This window comes from Anser cygnoides, chromosome 1, assembly GCF_040182565.1.
Source record: "Anser cygnoides isolate HZ-2024a breed goose chromosome 1, Taihu_goose_T2T_genome, whole genome shotgun sequence".
NCBI lineage: Eukaryota > Metazoa > Chordata > Aves > Anseriformes > Anatidae > Anser > Anser cygnoides.
This window is the reverse complement of record NC_089873.1, coordinates 38,635,460-38,654,559: the sequence shown is the minus strand read 5'-3', so window position 1 is coordinate 38,654,559 and position 19,100 is coordinate 38,635,460. Positions and strand designations below refer to the sequence as shown.

Below are 19,100 nucleotides of genomic sequence, written 5' to 3'. Positions count from 1 at the left end.
TCATGAAGCACTTGTCTCTTACACAAATTTTAAAATTACTGAAATTAGTGAAAACAGTTAATTTCATTAACTGTCTCTTTCCTCTGCCACAAGAAGGTGAACACTTTTTGCTCCATATTCTGTACAGTTTTACGATGCCTTCTTCGGCCAAAGAACTGATTTTTAAACTTCAATGACTAAAACCAGAAAACGTTCACTATCACCCCCTCTTTATTTTCTGATTTTTTTTTCCTAATATGTCACTAAGATGGGGGTGGTGGTGTCAAACTCCTCAAGTAGGAGATTATCACTGATTAATATAACAGCAAGTAAACCTTTATGATATTGACTGCTACTTTCCTCATTGTTCTTTAAAAGAAAAATCCCTACTTAGGAGAGCACAACAGTATCTGGAGAATTAAAACTAATAAAAGGGAGAATTACATAAAAAACATCATAGAGAAAAATAAAAGCTACTGATAGTGAAATTTAGTTACAAAATAACGCTTGGATATGCTAACTTGTCTAACACTTGCAACTTAAAGCACTGACAAATCACAATACTGTGCATGGGCAGAAAAACGACTATATATAAGCTCTTAAGTAATACTAAAATGAAAAAGAAATAATACAGTGGAATTAGAACGGACTGTACTGCTAGCTAGCATGAATAATACTAACAGAAGTCTATCAAGTATATTTAGCTAAGGCACGAAAATCCTAGAGATCACATTGACTAAAGCAGAACTGTTTGCCATTGTCGTGTTTACTAGATTTTTGAAAGCACATTAAGCAGTAATTGCAGCATGTCCGATGACGTTATTGTCACATATAAGAAACAAAATGCACAACTATCAAACACCATTCACTAGGAGGCTTGACATACCTGTTTGAGATTTCCACTGAGTGCTGCATAGATTGCTCTCTCATATCTGTTAAACTGCTCCTAAAATAAGCAGTTGAAAATATAACTGAATTAAAAAGCATGTATGTTTCCTGATCACTTTAAATTTTGTTAGAGATTAATCCATTACAAAATGTTCCACTTGTTTCCAAAAAAAAAAAAAAACAACACCAAAATAAGAAATTGGAAAACCCCAGGAAATATCAGGAGCCAAAATAAAAATAGCAAGTGACTTCCCCTTCCGTAGCAAAACATTGTAACTTATCTGAAAAATTTGCATAGATCTGGAAAGACAGCAATGTTTTTTCCTTTCCCATTCAACCGAGTCAAGATGAAAATCAAAGCCAGTGTGAGTATTTTCACTTTCAACCAAATAAAAAAGACATTTCCTAAGCCTTAAAAATTGGTGACAATTATGTAGATTTCTCACTGCAAGACATAACTATATTATTTCAGGAGTCCTCTTAGAAAGATTACCTGCAAATCCTACAAAGAGCAAACACAAAGGGTAGGTTTACTTAAAATCATGTGATCGAGCTCAAAGAAATTCATCTTTATATGTTAGTATCAAGCAAATCAACATCATCTTACCTCTTCAGCCATACGCCAGCAACTTATTTTCCAAATGCACCTGTATGGATTCCCTTCAACGGGCTCCAGCTCTCTTCCTATATGCAAAGGATAATTAAACAAACATACTATTAAAAAAATAAAGAGGAAACAGTGACAAGGTAAAACCTATTTTCTGTTATTAACCCTATCCCACTCCCTTTGAAACTCTTCCCAAAGCTTCTCAATGCTTTTGACTGGCCTGTGGGGCAGCTTTTCTGGGAAGTCTGGTAAATGCAGAACTAAAAATTACAGTATTTTAAGCTTTTACCTGCTATTTAGCCTTGCAAAAAATCGTGGTTTTGACTGCAACATATCTAATTACATATAGAAAACACAGAGTTAGGGAGTAAATTAATTTGTGTATTTTAAGGAGTATAAGCATCTAATAAACGCTGCTATTCTGCAGGCCTCTGCATGACAGCGTGCATCACAGAAAAAAATACATAACTGCAGACTAGGTGGGTAACACTCAAAACAAGGCTAGGACACCAGTGAATTGTGCAGATAAAAATAGTGGATTATCAGGATTCAGAAAGTAGGAAAACAGTACGCCTTCCAGTCCCAGCTGTGCCTAGTATATAAGACACGTTCTTAAATCCTTTGATGTCCAAATATCATAAAAGCGTATATTTTTCCTTCATTTACATTTGCTGAACTCAAGTCCTACTGTATCTTTCTGCAGCTATTTTTTTTCAGTCTGTAAGCAATGAGACCTTTGCTAGATGGCAGAAGTCAGATGTTGAGAAAATACATAATGGAACATTATATGGGAGTGGAAAAGAGCTGTATGGAATTCCTAGACATCCGTTTCCTAGACATTATGCTTGCTTTTCAAAAAAGAAAATGACTTCAGCATGTTAAGTGGATTCAGTGTACTCAAACCTTCAACTAAAGTGATTGCATATTAGTTTTTACGTAGGCTCAACAGACGTGGTAAAGACATTTTAGATATAAGAAAGACCCTGAAGATGTAAAAAAAAAAACAACAAAAAAAAACCAAAAAAACAACCCACAATTTCTTTTTGCTAGAGACAGACATTAAGAGAAAGCCCTCTGCCCTATTTTTGTACATATCAAGTGCATTTGGAAGCAGATACCTCCACTTCTGTTAGGATCATGATACAATTTCCATCCTTCCAAAGTTGCCGCTCTCCAGGCCTGACCACATCGTTTGCATAAGCGTTGTGCCTGAAAAATAATGCATTTTCTCAGCAACGGATTTCAAGGTAGGAAACCCAACAGTCTCTCCATTAAAAATGTAAACGTTATTAAAATAATTAGCTTGCATAGAGATTGTAATAAAAAATAACTACACAGAACCTTAAACTCAAAAGAACTAAGAGCTCAAAGTCAATAAAAACTCATCAGCTTGTTTTTCACTAAATGTTTCAGTTTTTCTGTCAGTACTTAGAGCAATATGAGAAATATGCTACAGTCCCACCCTATTAGCTTAGACAGCTGTTACACATCCTTCTGATAAGCTCACATTAAGGTATCATCTTGTTGCTTAGATGGTCTAATCCATCTCTTCACCTACTTCTCTCATCGACTGAGCTTTCCAAACCCCTCAAGCACTTCTAAAACCAGCAATCCTAATTTTCCCATGATATTCAATAGTCTACTCACTAGCACAAAAAGGTTTAATTCAAAGCTATTTTGAATAGCATGGAATGTAAAACAGAAACTCTGTGAGGGGAAAAAAAAAGCAACAAAGCTTGTTTAGAATTCTTCTAATCCTACACCTCTGAAAAAAATCAGCTAAAGATTATCTGATTAGTCTGACTGGTATCATTCCAACACTAACAAAACACTGTGAAGAGCAAGAGAAACTGCAATATGTGGCCTTAGTTTGTTTAGCCAACCTCCATTCACTTCATGCTGAAAGGGCCGCAGACATTCAACCATTTTGGGAATGGTAACAAACCAAAGAATAGACAAAAAAGCCAACATGTTGGTCTAGCTTAGGAGCTGTACATTACATGTGGTAATGTAAATGAACCAAGATTCACTGTTAATTCAGAGTAAACTCTGAATAAACTTATTATTTCAGTAGTGAATAAGCTGCTCCATGCTCATCAGACAGTAGCAACATCTAGCAGCTACTGATGAACAATCGAAATTCCAGATTTATATTCATACCCTGCACCAACGTGGTCTCGTGTCCATACTATGGGAAAATGAATGGATATGTACTATAGGGGAACAAAACACTTGCAAGTAACCATTTTAAGTCTAAGGTCTCGGACACCAGAATCTCAAGTTCCTTTTTCTTCCCCTTAACCAAGTATCATTACATGTATGTAGAGCCCAGTATAAGGGACTGTGTTTCCAACTGAGGCCTTTGACAACACAACTATTTACATGATAAAATCACAAAAGCTGCTTTGCAACAACTGGGAATCTTTATTGAGAACAGCTTTAGGACCAGAACTGCCTGGATGTTACTCAGATAAGGAAAGCTGCAAAGTATATGCATCATATATTCAGTAAGACAGGGCAACAAGCAGAACTGTAGTAAAAGAGTTTATGGAGGAGAATAATGTACTTTTTAGAATATTCAGATAAAGTCTCTCATAGCTTTTGCTGCCAAAGACCCTGCCAAACAATAAAGGTAACAAAACAAAAAGTAGAATGCTAGCCATGACTCTCCCTCAACTCCATTCAGACCATATAATCAAGGGGACATCAGAGGAGCAGAGCAAGTAAAAGTTGCCTAATTTAATACTTTTTCTAAGGAAAGCATACATCAAATCTTTCTCTCTCTCTAGTTAAAATTACAAGCATGTTCCATTCCAACATATTTAAAAGGAAGCTTGTATGATAATCCACTGATTATTACACATGCAATTAGGAAGTTCTTTGAAAAATCCAATGTTTTTCTGACAGTATTTAGTATCAAGCCACTACAGTAAAAAAAAAATTACACTGTCAAACAACCGAAATATAAAGGTGCAACTTTTTTCCATAGCATCTATTATACACCTGAAATTACTTAACTAAATGCAAGACTTTTTAACTACAATTTTAGCAATCTATCACTGTCTTATTGATATTTAATTGAAACTTAAATCCCTACAAGCCAGAATTACATAGACATTTTAGTACGCAGCCTGTCATTAGCTTTAATAGTAAGATTTGACATAAGTTAAACTAGTTAACCAAGAGGATTCTTCCACTTTTTATGGCTTACCTCATCTGTCATTCCTGCTCTGATGAGAGTAAAGAGATACTTCAATAACCTTGCATCATCTTCTCGATCCAAATCATCAAGTGGCAGTTTCTGTCTTATAGGAGCATCTGGATCCTGCAAGGAAAAAGGGCACAATCCATTCACACAATGCATGTCTGCCTCTTCCAATGATTTCCTGTCCTGTTTTATAATTCTGAGTCATATTTTCATGTTGGCACAATATGCTATACAGCCAACATATCCAGCGTGATACTTTCCTGTCTTTCCCCTCTTACTTCTTTTATTCTTTTTCTGTTACTGTTCCTAACAGAGGGAGCCACTGCAGTCTCTTTATTTACTCCACCACCTTGTCTTTGCCTCGGATTTCTCATCTTCCAGCTCTTTTCGTCCTTAAACATCCTTTCCCCTTCTGCCTCTCCACCTACCAGACAGTCTGTCCTTCTCCACCTTCTCAGAAGCCTTTTCTATAGCTGTATTTGCTTCTATTTAATCCAAACAGATTTTCTCAAGCCACTTTTCAATCAATGCATTGATCACTCCCCAATTGCATTCATCTTCCACGACTGCCTTGCTGTCAGAGACACTTCATTCTCTCCTTCGACTGGAGAGTCTTTTCTTCCCTTGACGTCCCTCCTGTCACCTTTTACTACAGTAGCTCTCAAGAAATCCCATTATTTATGGGATTTAGTTTCATTGCACTAGTTACTGTATAACGACAGCATGCCCTTACTTGTAAGAGCTTCCAATCAGTTCTGTAAACTTTCCTACGTATGAATATGAGTTTGTTTCAGAAAAAGCTTACTAACAAAGCTATTTATTTCACTATATTGACCACAGGTTCTTGTGCTAGAAAAAGAAAAAGCAATGGCTGAAAGAAAACAGATGTCTACACGTCTCAAAAGAACTCCAGAGGTATCCTGACTCATTGGGTCTTGTCCACTGCTAATTACTCTACAGTGTGTTCAAACTTCCAATTAAAATAAGTTTATTTCATCATCATAAAAAGCTTTTCCAGAATCTCACTCATCTGACAGATTTAACAATTTGTTTTCTTAATTATTCTACAACGTCCAACTTCAACACTAACATCTTCTCCTCAGCTAGTTCCTTCCTGCTTCACAATTTCTGTACTAATTTTCACCTTTTCCAACTTAGCTTTCTGCAATTTCTTAGATAGCACAACAGTTTTTAGATAGCACAACTTTCTAAAAATTGGTGGAATGCTGTGAAAATAGCATATATGCTCTCTCTAATCTAATTTATACCCATTTTGAAACCAAGTCTTATATTTAAATAAAACTTACCAACTCTGTTACGAGAGCTCGAGAACTTCCGACGTATGTACATAACTGTCGCTGCTTCAGGGCATGTAGTGTATTCTCCCTGAAAGCAATGAAATGCTCTTCAGAAAAAGAGAACAACTGTATTTTAATAAGACACAAATATTAAAAATACACTTAATACTTGTGGATAAGTGGAATAGGATTACAGAAAAGACATGCCTGGTTTGGGTTGTGGATCAATAGACTGTGTTAGTCAAAATGTTAAAATTTTAATAATAAGTATTAAATAAGTAATAATAATAAATTAAATTAAAATTAATGTAAAATTAAATAAGTAATAATAATAAGTATTAAAATAAGTACAATAATAGAATCAATTCACAGAGTTTTGATTTCTTTCAAAAACATCCATTATTCCAATCATTCATATTATCTAAACTATGAATTAATTTCTCCATGAGCAAAATTTCTCATTAGCATTCACTGTAGTTAGTCTAGGACAGAAATTCAAATTATGTTGAACACGATTCCAAAAGCCTGTATTCACCCATCCACTGAAACCAAGTTTACTCTAGGCAACTAGAATCAAAAGCAGGCTTTGGTCTTTTCTGCCATAAAATCCACCATTGATAAAAAAAAAAGATGACAAAAATGACTTCTGGTGAAGGATCAATGACACAAAGGGATGACAAGAACAGGCAAAAAGTAAAGCCAGACAAAGAACTGACCACCTGAGAAACAAATAAGAAAGGTTTTGTGTAGTGTAAATAACAGGTTGATCAGCAGGTGACCATCTCTTATTGTTCCTTATTACGAAAAAATGAAACCTCCATCTGGGTAAAGAGTAAATTAAATTGCTTTGATGGCTTTCCTTTCATATTCTCATCCCAAAAGCAGTACTTGACTTTCGAGAAGACATCCTTTAAGTTGGGGAGGAAGCTCAATTTTACATCTAAGAATTGAAGGAAAAGAAGTGAACGAACTGGCCAACTTTTTAAAAAAAAAAACCAGTTCTTCAGAGTGATTTTGGACCAATTCTGTGTCTAGGTATGCGAATCTTACACTTGAAGGAAGCCTGTACACAAAACAGAAAGTCTGAACTCACCAATATACAGATTTTGCATAAAACTCAATATTATCAGAGAAGTCCCCGATTTCATCCTTGGCAATGCTCTCTAGCCAATCTACCACCATCTGGAATGATAGGAATTTGCATTTTTAAGACAAACATTTAACAAGTAATATTTTAACTGGCTTCCTCCCATCTCTAAGTCTATTAGTTATCTACAGATTAATCAAAAGGTGTGTACATCCTGAGACTATACCATTGTAAGTATCCAGTTGGAAGGTTGTTTTGGCACTTAATCTATTTCTCACTAGATGCTGCAGTTACTACAGTGCTACTAGTTTATTAATCATTATCAACAGTAACAGAGGCTCCAAATAAGAATAGATCTCAGCCTTCCATCCTCTCCAGCCTAGCCTGAAAAACGTTTCTGATCTTTAGAAACTAAAGAACAATATTTCTACACATACAAATAATAACATGCCTAAATGAATAAAAAGAAATAAGTGTTAGAAACAGCTTAATTAAGTGCACATAACTCATTTTCTGAAGCTTATGCAATACTAGTGTTACAAACATTTAAATGTCTATTGGTCTATTTCCATTCTCACTGTAAAAATTTTATCATACCTGGCTTTGTCGAACAAATGAATCTTTCTGAAAGAAGTTTTCTATATGTGTCTTCTCACTAGCATTTAAAGACTATTTAAGAAAAAGTTGATTAGTACTTCCTGGAAAAGGAAACTTGACACAAAAACATGAACACCAAACTGAACACGTATTAACTTACAGATTGTCAACAAGTTCAGCATGCTACCTCTCCCCTGTCCCTTTGCAAACAGACAACAGTACACATTTGTTTTATTTGGATCATCATCTACATCCCGTTATACTAAAATCTGTAAAACTGAGACTCAATATAGTTCAAATGCATGGCCACAGAAAGATTCTACATAGTAAATCCACCAGTTCCACTGACTGCATTCATATTATCACAAATTTTGCTTATAACTGTATATGTCAAAAATGTGGACGTTTTCCCAGATCATATAAACTGTAAACATGAACAAGTAGAAAAAAAGAAAACAAAACCAAACCCAACCAAAACACACAAAAATACACCCCAACCTCCTGATACTTCTTTCTACTCTCCTGCATTAATTTAGCTTTCTTGCAACAAAAGGAGAACAGAATATACATTTTCCTAAAAAACACAGATAGGAAGAGACTTTATTTTGGCACAGCAGTGTTTAATTTAAAAGTACTGACAACTTTGCAGTGGGAATCATAGATGAAGCTATTTCATGACTGAGAAAAAAGAGCAACAATCATAAATTTTACAAAGATGGAGTCACTTTGCTTATTGTTTTGTCTTCCTAAGCATATTCTGGCAGCAAAGGCTAGAAACGCTGTATTGACATAGACAAGACGACTACAGCTGAAATAAGAATGATACAAAAATTTGGGTTTCTTTTGAGATAAATTAGAATCAGGACTACAAAGTACTACACAGCTTGAGACCACATGCACTTCTAGGCAAAGCAAAATTATCTCTGCCCCAAGGGAAACATTATCACTGCTGATGCAACTTTTAAAAATAAATATATAGTTGCTTCCAGTGGATTTTCCAAGTATGTGGGGAATACTTAATGAAACAAAACCAAGTATAGTTAATACAAATTCTTACACTAGCATTTTCTATTTAGAACTGAGTATTTAAATTCACAATTTCCAAAATGTGGAATAATTTAATATTAACTTGCTAGAATTCAAATTGGTTTCATCTTTGTTTATATTCTTTTATCTCTGAATTTTGAGTTGGCTGCAACATTGGGATCGTAAAAAATAAAACGTAAGCATTTAGCTTTAACACATACCCCTTAAAAATAGTAATAATAATTTTCCCCCTCAAGCTTACCATGATTTCAAATGTAGTTTCATCTTCCAGTGCCGACTGTATTCTGTCTCTAGAAATAAAAGTGCAAAACCTTAACGATTAAAATAAAGATGAGAAAATTCAGCAGAATGTGTAATATAACTGAAAGTGTTTAAAAATACCTTTACAAAAAAGTGTTCTTTTATAGAAATACTCTAAGTTTAAAAAGTAATAATAGGACTGTTTACAACTTTCCATTTCCATAAACAGATAGGAAATAAGCATAATTATCAGCAGCTAGTTCCAGAAACAGATAATAAGTAGCTACAGATAATAAGTAGCTACTTATTCCATATAAATAATCTTATTCATAATATATCTAAGAAAGTCAGCTCAGCGCAAAGAAGTAACGTGCTTTTCAAGTAAATTACCTATAAAGTGCAGACAACAGTCTCCATGTTACCATCTCCTGCTTGAGAAGCCACAAGACACTGGCGGTTTTTGAGAACTTTTGCTGTCCAGGAGTCGCTCTGTAAACTATTTTGCCTAGTATATTCACCTGAGGTAAATAAATATATACGTAGTTAATAATGCCCACCACTGTATTTTTTTCTAAGCCATTATGATAATCTTTTCATTATTCCGAAGACTCCCTCAAAAACCAAATTTAATTACCATCTCTTCTAAATAGGTAGATGGTTCTCCATACTGTAAGTTCCCATAAGAATGTTTAAAAAATGTTACATGGCCTTGAGACCATAAAACAAGAATGTAGCTCTCTTTTGCAAGGCGCTATACAAACTCTGCCCTCTTCTCGCTTTTGTGATCAACACTGTTATTGCTGGAAGGCTCATAACTTCTTCCTTTCAATTTGCCAGTCCCTGCTGATTATAAATTGTCTATCACCGAACGATTCAAAAATTGTGTCTAAAAGCAGATCTCTTATATTTTATGTTGAGAACTCTACTGCCAGTTTATTAGGAATGCACTAGAAAGCTCTTAATACCATCATAGTAAAATGATCTTATTTATTTATACCTGAGACAAATAAGTATTTGTTAATCCAGCTCACTATCAGTAACAAAAAAATCTATTTATCTGATCATGTTTATTATTGTCACTTGACACTTGCAGGGGAATGGCAGCTGGATGACGTTTTTAGCATTTAGCAAGCTACACAATGGGCATTCCTGTGGCAAAGTAAAGAGGTATGCTAACCAATGCTAGTGTTCGGTGACTCAAGACTGCAACCAGCTGGAAGATTTAAAAGTATCTACGTTAAGCACTGCGACTTCTCAGCTTAAAGAAAAAGAACAACAGAACTTAACGAAGGGACTGCAAATTAAAATAAATAGTCAGAAAAAAAAAAACCAGCAAACTATTTACCTGACTGTTACATATACTTTCATATTCATCCACCAGATCAAAAATGGTAGTTGATCTATACTTCAGGAAGGAATGTAGAAAATCTGAGTACATGCTCATAGTAGCTAGAATATGTATAAGAAGGAAAAATCATATTAGACACAATGTGGTTAAAAAATCCAACACTACCAAAAATATCCTGATGACAAGGCATCTTGTCATTAATAAAGCTAAGCAAAGGCAGCAATGATGCGAACTATTTATATTCCATAAAGTCAGAAGAATTTACCAGTTAAGACAGTAAGATATGCAGAAGCTACGAGGTAAGCCAAATAATTATAAAACTTTTGCTGTAAATCTGTCACCTGAGAGAGTTTTAAAGACAAACTTGTTTGTCTGTCTCCATAAAGCTAATCCAGTTTGTGTTTTGCATCACCACAGTGTCCCATTTGTGTCATCAGTTTCCACAGAAAACATAAATTGGCAAAACTGCAATAACTGAAAAAGTTAACTTTCTGAACTTTTAAAACTAGACTGTTCTTGGCATAGAAATACCTAAACAAAATGATACAGAAAGCCAAGAACATATATGTGTGGTCAGTTACGATGAAAACTTCAGATTGTCTCACCAGCTTCCCCAGGATCATCCTCACGCAACAGCACAGCACTCATAGTGACATCTTCTGTCATGTCCAGATTTGTAAACAGTCCTGTCTGCTGAGGTGAGAGCACTGTTGTCCAGTTACTTTCATCCAACTAAAAGCGTAACAGAAAATAAACAGCAATCTCAGACTACTGCAAGCCTAGCTTCAAAGTTTTTTTTTCATTCTATCTGAATGGTACAGAGCAATTCTAAAAATTAATAATGAAATAACTGCCTTTAGATAAAGCGCAACTACGACTGTAACAAATAGCTCTGAAAAGATAAATTTTAATCTGGAAAAAGGAAATTCTTCATGTTTCTTTTCTTTTTTCCCCATCAGGAAATAAAAAAAGTATAATGTAATCAGGCCTTGCATTTTACATCATTGTGTATCACTTTTCCCCTTAAAACAAATGCATCAGTCCATCCTTTTGTATTCTGTTAAATGTTTACCAAGTATTTTGTTGATTAGGTTGCAAAGCAGCTGTGAAAAATTAAACAAAACAGTTAAAATTTGATCAGAACCATTTACTTCCACCTTCCAACCTTCTCAGAGAATTGCTCAAAACCCCCGACTGAATGAAGCAATACATCTTTAAGGAGAAAATACAAGAGTATTGAAGTGGGAAACAGAGACATAGCTACGCTTCCTTGGGAGCATTTCAGGGGAGGTATTTGATAACATCTGAGATAAGGCAGCAAAACGGCCAAACCAGAAGACAGACCGTACATACACTGCACCGACAGGACAGCTTCCCGTAGCTGTTTCCATGACAGCAATTGCTTTCTCAGCAGCAATTAATGCCATATGAAGATCCCGTGATATGACAATGGTTGATTCTTTTCCCTAACTGTTAAAATGGTCACACCCAAACCAGACGACACTGTCATAAGTCTCTTAAGTGTATCCAAAAACTGTGGACATAACTGTTGTTTTTCCTTTTATGCCCCAGTTTCTACCCACTGTATTTCTCTTGCCTGATTTCTCGCTGCCGTTATTGCCCTCTAGCCAGCCAGAACAGAATGCTACTGTACTCAGCAACATTCAGACAACTGAGTAAAAATAACAAGAAGCTCACTTCCACTACAATTTTATCAGGTCTCTGTGGCAAATACAAAAAGGTCTGATGAATGTTCTAATCTACCAGCACGTAAATTTCCAAGAGACATAGTTTTAAGTCCTTTTTCCATCACCCTCCTGTGAAAGCTTTGATTTACTCCCAAATTTACCCTTGCTAATCTAAACCGGATTCAAGCCAGAGCACTAAATGCTAAGTATTTTGTGAGTGAAGTTCATTTTAGCTATTTACAGAATATCAAGAGGCTCTGAAGCAGGAGAACAGCGCTACTGCTAAGAGCTTTATCAATGTTGATCAAGAGCCCGTAGGCCCGAGAACCTTACTATTTAAAGAAACAGGCAGGCCATTACAAACTATAGAAACAACCACAAGGAAGAATGAATTCAAATGCACATACAGAAACATTTTTTTTTTTTGGAGTCAATTTAAAAATAAACGGAGAAAAATTATTTTAGATGTCCCTACTTATGACTTTTCTAATCATTGTTTTTCCAAAGATGCTACAGTAGAAGATAATTAACGTCATCTGAAAAGTAATCAGAAGAAGTTGCTCTTTGAAGTCCAAACGTTAAGATCCAAATGACGCCTAATACTGGAGAGTGCTAAAATAAGAAAAACTCTGAAGGTTTAATTTGCTGACAGAACAATCATCTTTGAAGAATCTGTAAACAAGCAGAGTCAAGTTTTCTGTAGTCACAAGCAGATGTTACATGGACTAGCTTAACATATATCGTGTAGTTAAGAGGTCCATAAAACCCTCTTCATTCCTTACTGCATCATCTCAAACACCACATTACTAAATGACACTAGTAGCAAGCAGCAACAGAAGCAGTAGTAAGAGCAAGCCTGTCCCACCTGCAGTTTGTCCTTGGTGCAAACATGGAAACACTGAAAAATGGTAGCTTCCTGTAAGCTTCACAGGAGCTAAACAGAAAAACGTGCTCTAACCATCTTACCATTGACATATTGCCAAGCAGTCCAGAAGTCTGAAGAATCAGAGGAGATCTCCCTCCTGTTCCCAGGATGGCTGACATATCCGTCTGCTTCATGGAGCTTCGAGACAGCGAAGTAACTGAAAGACAGAGAGCCTTTTCTGAAAACAAAAGCTGTTTAAGACCACTGTGCTCTATCAAGGAAAGTAATCTTGCAATGCAGACTGAAGTATTTATGAAATCCTGCTCGGTCACAGAAGAAACAAACAAGCCAACCTGATGGAGGAGTGACTTGCTCCTGCCCACTGCTATTTTCATTCCATCAGAAGGCTTGTACGAAACCCACAAATACCAATTACAAAAGTCTTAGGCCTGAGTACACTTGGAAGTAAGGATGTTAATTATCAATAATAGAACTTCATAGTCTAACTCTCTAGTTATGCCAGGCTTATACAAGCAGCATTAGCCAAGTCTGAAGCATTCTCAAGCACTAATCTTCAGTTTGGAAGCAGAAGATCCAATGCCTGTAGGGTTGTGTTTTTCTTTTTTCTATTTTTTTTTTTTTCTTCTTTTAAAATGTCTCAGATGACCAGAACTTTCATAGAAAGTCCCCAGTGCTGAAGATGGCCAAGAACGTACCTGGTCACTTCTTCTGACACCCTCAAATTATAAGGGGACAAAGCCATTGGAAACAGGTAGACAGAGACTAGAAGGCTTCACACCAATAGGTATGTTTGGTTCTCCACGCATCAGTTTTGTACAGACCTAGTCAGCTGAAGAACCAAAGGTTTCTGTCTTTGTATTAGCACATACCTTGAATCACCACAAATAAATCTGCCCTAAACTCTCGAGATGTGAAAGTCAGGCATACTGAAGATCAAAGAGAGAAATCAATTCTCAATTTTTAGAACTAGAATTACAGCTACTAACATTACCAGTCTGACTCTGAAGTTGTAGGTCAAAGCACTCACGCTGTCAGCGGGTCATTGTTCTCCCCTCCTTCATGGTACCAGAAAAGTCTCCCCTGCCCATATGACACAATACATTCAAGGCTCAGGAATTCACAGGGTGGCAGAAAAGAACTACACTGAATAATTCTCAAATACAGTTTCCAATACCCCAAAATGCACAACTGTGAGCAGCTGACATCAAAGGAAACAAAAAAAGCTTGTTCCCAGGAGAGGAGGTAATGCATGCAGTTCACAAGAACACTTCAAATGCTCCATTGTAGGAATGAGACCGTACAACAGAAACAGGAGTAAAAATGCCAATGTTTGCTTTGTTGCAGAGTCTTCAGACTGCTTCAAAAAGCAGCAGCTCTAGCCTTCTCCTCTGCAGGCTGAACAACCCCAACTCCCTCAGCCTGTCTTCACAGGAGAGGTGCTCCAGCCCTTCGATCATTTTTGTGGCCTCCTCTGGACTCTTCCTAACAGGTCCATGTCCCTTCTGTGCTGGGGGCCCCAGAGCTGAACGCAGGGCTCCAGGTGGGGTCTCACGAGAGCAGAGCAGAGGGGGACAATCCCCTCCCTCACCCTGCTGCCCACGCTGCTTTTGATGCAGCCCAGGACACGGTTGGCTTTCTGGGTTGCAAGCACACATTGCTGGCTCATGTCGAGCTTCTCATCAACCAACACCCCCAAGGCCCTTCTCTGTTGCCCAGCCTGTATTCATGCTTTGGGACTGCATGTCTTTGGATTAAATAGTGTGGAAACAACAAACCTTTCAGTAAGGACTGCCTGTCCGCGCAAAGCTGTTTGAAGAAAGTTTATCACAAATCATAACCACCTATGGGGATAACTGTCAGCTGCGTTTAGGGAAGTTTGCAGAGACCAGAACATTTTCTTTCTGAAGTCTATTAAAGAAATAGGAGGTAGGTTACACAGTATGCGCTGTTTAGTAACACCACCATGAGATGTTACCAGTCATCTCCATGACGATTGATTGTACGAACAACCACAACTGCTCGCCCTAAACCTTTCTGCTCAGGGTATTTTGCATCTGCAATCTCTGCTTTTACTTGCCATCAAGTGCTTGTATTATGGGGGGCAGCTGCTGCACATGCAAACCATACGCTGCCTTTTACTGAAATTTTTTATTGCAGAACTTTCTGAAAATGGACAAAACAGAAATTTCACAGTGACAGAATCCAGGCAAGTTGTTAGACCAACACGTCAGGCAAAATCAAGATCTTCACTGAAATCAAACAATACTCAAGATGGTATACAGAAGTTCTAATTTGTTTTGAAGAAAAAGTTGAAAAAGAGCCACCTGAGTGAAATGTTCACAGCATGACACACAACGCTTACCTCTAAAAGAAGAATATATGACTTGTCTCCAAGCAGTCCTGGAAGAAGCATGTGGAGAAGGAAAGCAAGCCTCCCCTCAGAGATTGCTGGGAAACACTGGCTACATGACAATGAAAACCAGGAACCCCTTATATGAGCACTTGAAATATGCCAAAATAAAGCCTACAGGAAGAGACTGACAATAAAAAGTGAGGTAAGCCCTGGTGATGACATGGGAATGGGAGGAACGGGCATGTTTCTTCATTTCAGCGATAACTAGCGAGGGAGGCTCTAAGAGGATTATAGATCTTTTCACAGCATGTTTAGTGTCAAGGCAATGCTAAGAACAACCTGCAGTTTCATTGTGAGAGCTGTCAATGCTGACACACAAGTAGCTTGAGAAGAAGGCTGATGCTCAGAGCACGTACCTTTGGTGCTGGCTAAGCTTTTATATCTTAGCCACTAGGTATTACATTACATAAGAACAAACAGGGGCCACACGGAACTTGACAGGGAACCTGAGAAATCACAGAGAATCAGTCTCTCTCTGGAACCTGCTATCTTGCATCAGTGCCAGTTTGGGAACAACTTCCAACACACTCCCAATATGCGCAAACTGATGCAGAACATGGGGCTGAGACTGGGAGATTTCAGAGCAACCTGACCCCAGCCACCACGAGCAGTCACAGCCTGTGAAGTGTGCTGTCTCATCTCTTCTTCAGTGGAGAAGGAGATCACTCACAGATGCAACCAATAAATACACCTGTTAGGAAGGTCAGCAGCAGAACTAGCCTGCCACTTAGGGATGACAAAATGCCTGGAGAGACACTACAAGACAAAATACCTTGAAGAATTGAAGCTGCTGCTGCAAAAAAAAGAAGTTTGTGAGGAGGAGGGAAACAGAACAAACTAGATTGCTGACTAGCAAGACAAGAATCATTCAGTTTCAATGTGATACTTGAGAGAAGATGAAACAGTACTGGACACGCTCTTGTGACAAAGAAAATGAAGCTCAAATGCACTCTAAAATCTGACAGGCAAAACCACTGGCAGTCACCAACAGCATACATATAACATATGAAGGTATATGTTGACTGATACTACGTGTTTTTTCCCGTTTATAAATGTTTCTAACTTCAGAATCACCAAGTAACTCTCCACAGTCTGGGCAACCAGTTATAGCTTCCAGTCACCCTTACAGTAAAGAATTTTTTTCCTATGTACAGACAGAATTTCCTGTATTTCATTTTGTGCCTACTGCCTCTTGCCTTTTTACTGGGCACCACCAAGAAGAGTACAGCTGTCTTTCTACTCCTCTTTTCTTACTCCCATCAGGAGGTTATATGGCATTGCTGAGATCCCCTGCGCCTTCTTGTCTCCAGGCTAAACCATCTCAGCTCTTTTCAGCCTCCCCTCATCTATCAGATGCTTCAATCTCCTAATCAACTTCGTGGCCCTTCACTGGACCCCCTATAGTACGTCCCTGGCTTTATCACTAGGAATTCTTATTAGTTATCAAGTCCAAGGATATTATTCCTTTTAACTATATATTAAAGAAAAAAAGTCTTACGTGGCTGGCGAAGCAACAAACCGGGAGTTCTGGAAATCAGATGGCTTCTGGGCGTCATGTTTCCAATGCTGTCATCCAGGGATGTAAAAACTGATTAACAAATAAGTTAAGAAACACTCTTCTACACAAACTTTCAGGTCTACGTAACAACAACAACAGTTCTATTGTGAACACCTGGAAAGGAAGAACGTTTTGGTGGGACTGAAATCTAATAAAAATTAGAAATCCTGTCTTTCAGACTACATCAGAAAGCCCTACTTCTAATCCTGAATTAGGTCATAAAATGTTTCACCAAAAGCTTAAAAGCTGGAGAGCTAGAAGGGACACTCTAAATTAAAATTCAGAAACATAAGCATAACAGGTCTGGGATGTCTTGGTCCTTGTAACTGCTTGGATTAAAGAGAGTACTTCTGCCCTGTGAGGAGCTGCTATATCCTGCATAAACCACAACAAAAAAATCCAAGCCTGAATGCTTTAAGGAAGTTTTCTATCTTTCCATTCCATGATGCTGATGGCTTTAACAAAAAGGCCTCTGTTGCTCTACTTTGCCTCCTCCTGTCAGCAACCAACTTCAATGCTCTAGGTACGGTTTATTAAGAAGCAGCGGTGTGAAAGTTTCAGCGGCCTCTCTCATGTCAGTCTCCAGGAACATTAATTCTCAACAACAACATAAACAAGTCCAATATCTCACTAGTTTTATAAAGCTTACAAAAAAAAACTACAAACAACCAACAACTAACAGCATAAGGATGGGCACGCGTACTGTATTCCTTTGCTGACACAATGACAAAAACCCACCTTTATATTAGCTGCCGAATTAAGTATTTCTTCTTATTGTAAATAAGTGAGGGGGAAAAAAAAGTTCTGTGAAAATTCAGATCTATGTATGTGCACATCTCTTGCTACTGCTGTGGATGGTAAGCTACAATACACCGAATAAACACAATACCATTGTAACAAAAAATACATGCAAAAGAACATAAACTCACAAAATTAAGACATAACAGATTGAAGAAAACTCAGGTATGGAGTCAGCTACGGCTCACATAGGTTATCGTCAGCCTGGAGAACTGAGTTTGTAAGCCCATGAAAAACGGTAAAAACACCATGCTACAGAAAGGAGGGGGGTAATAAAACATCTCAGCAATCATACTGGCCCAGAATCAAAATAATCAGTCTAAATATAGTCAAGAAATGACTATACAAGCATTTTGACAGCCTTGTACTTCCCTGAAGTCTAGCAAATAATCCATTCCGAGACATCACTACAGAAGCTTTGACAAAGTTTGAGATTTATGAAAACAATAGGGGGGATAAAGGAAGGGAGAGAGAATTTCCACTCAGAAGAAACACCACTCAGTGAAAAGGCAAGCAATCGCATCTTTTGGCCCATTCCTATGTTTTCCTGTAAGGGTCAAGTAACGTGTTGTGGTGCTGAAAACACAATGTTTTTCTAAAGGAAACTCACCCAGATTTCCTAGTCACAATTTCTGTCAGCCGTTAATATCCCTCCCTTCTAGCTTTCAGATCTTGCAATCATAGTTCTGTTTTTGAACTTTTCTCCTCCTTAAGGCATAAAAATACCACATAGAAAAGAGACTAGGCTATGGAAGAAGACAAAACGCAACTGCTCAATAGCAAAATTCACTGCAGGATACCTCACGAATCAGGTAATTTCAAAGTATTTTTAAATGTTACTCACTTTGAATAGGTATAAAACAAGGAGTAATTCTTGTAATAATCTTAAATGGCAAAAAGCTTGCTCTGTATTCGAAAACCCTTCCCACCATGCTCGAAATGAAGGAAGCGGCAGGAATGCCGGTACTTCACGAACACAGCAAGCAACAGTTAAACGGACGAGAAAGCCTCTACATAAAAAGGATACCAGAAGCTCTTTTCTGAGAGCTCTGCTTTCGGCCAGGCCTGGCCATCTCCGTGTCGCGGGGCGACAGCATATCTCCAAACCCACTTCTAGAAAACAGCGACACAGAGGCAGAGTAAGCAAATGAAGGCAAGCAAAGCATGCGACGAGATTACGACGTTACTCCTTCCTCTGGTGGGGGCCCCAGAGCCGGCTCCAGGAGGGGTCTCACGGGAGCAGGGCTGATAGGGATCCCCCCACGCCCCCCAGCAGCGGCCCCGGCCCCGGCCCCGTCCCGCACCTCTCCATGGCCCGGCTCCTTCCCTTCCCTTCCCGCCCGGGCGTTGGGCGCGGAAGCCGAGGCCGCCCTTCCGCCGGGGGCGGGGCCGCCCCGCGCCTGCGTGCTGCGGGCACGGCGGGGTGGGGGCGTCCCGTCGGCCGCCCGCCGGTGGCGG

At 38.1% G+C, this 19,100-nt stretch overlaps 1 protein-coding gene across 3 annotated transcripts in view; it reads right to left on the bottom strand.

The window, feature by feature from the left end:
* Positions 1-19,100, bottom strand: part of NUP107 (nucleoporin 107) — a 29,619-nt gene extending 10,519 nt beyond the window's left edge. For 2 of the 3 annotated variants that reach the window (XM_066992781.1, XM_048065427.2), the window contains exons 1-15: positions 18,947-19,099; positions 18,670-18,755; positions 16,785-16,874; positions 12,954-13,069; positions 10,905-11,031; positions 10,297-10,400; positions 9,342-9,469; positions 8,953-9,001; positions 7,665-7,736; positions 7,074-7,162; positions 5,990-6,068; positions 4,686-4,799; positions 2,593-2,683; positions 1,475-1,551; positions 866-925 (exon numbers count right to left, since the gene is read on the bottom strand). In XM_066992781.1, coding sequence (XP_066848882.1) covers positions 866-925; positions 1,475-1,551; positions 2,593-2,683; positions 4,686-4,799; positions 5,990-6,068; positions 7,074-7,162; positions 7,665-7,736; positions 8,953-9,001; positions 9,342-9,469; positions 10,297-10,400; positions 10,905-11,031; positions 12,954-13,069; positions 16,785-16,874; positions 18,670-18,755; positions 18,947-18,954 — 1,290 coding nt within the window. In that variant the 5' untranslated portion in view covers positions 18,955-19,099. Of the gene's footprint in view, positions 1-865; positions 926-1,474; positions 1,552-2,592; positions 2,684-4,685; positions 4,800-5,989; positions 6,069-7,073; positions 7,163-7,664; positions 7,737-8,952; positions 9,002-9,341; positions 9,470-10,296; positions 10,401-10,904; positions 11,032-12,953; positions 13,070-16,784; positions 16,875-18,669; positions 18,756-18,946 lie in introns of all 3 variants that reach the window. The other variant, XM_066992792.1, reaches the window with a different exon arrangement.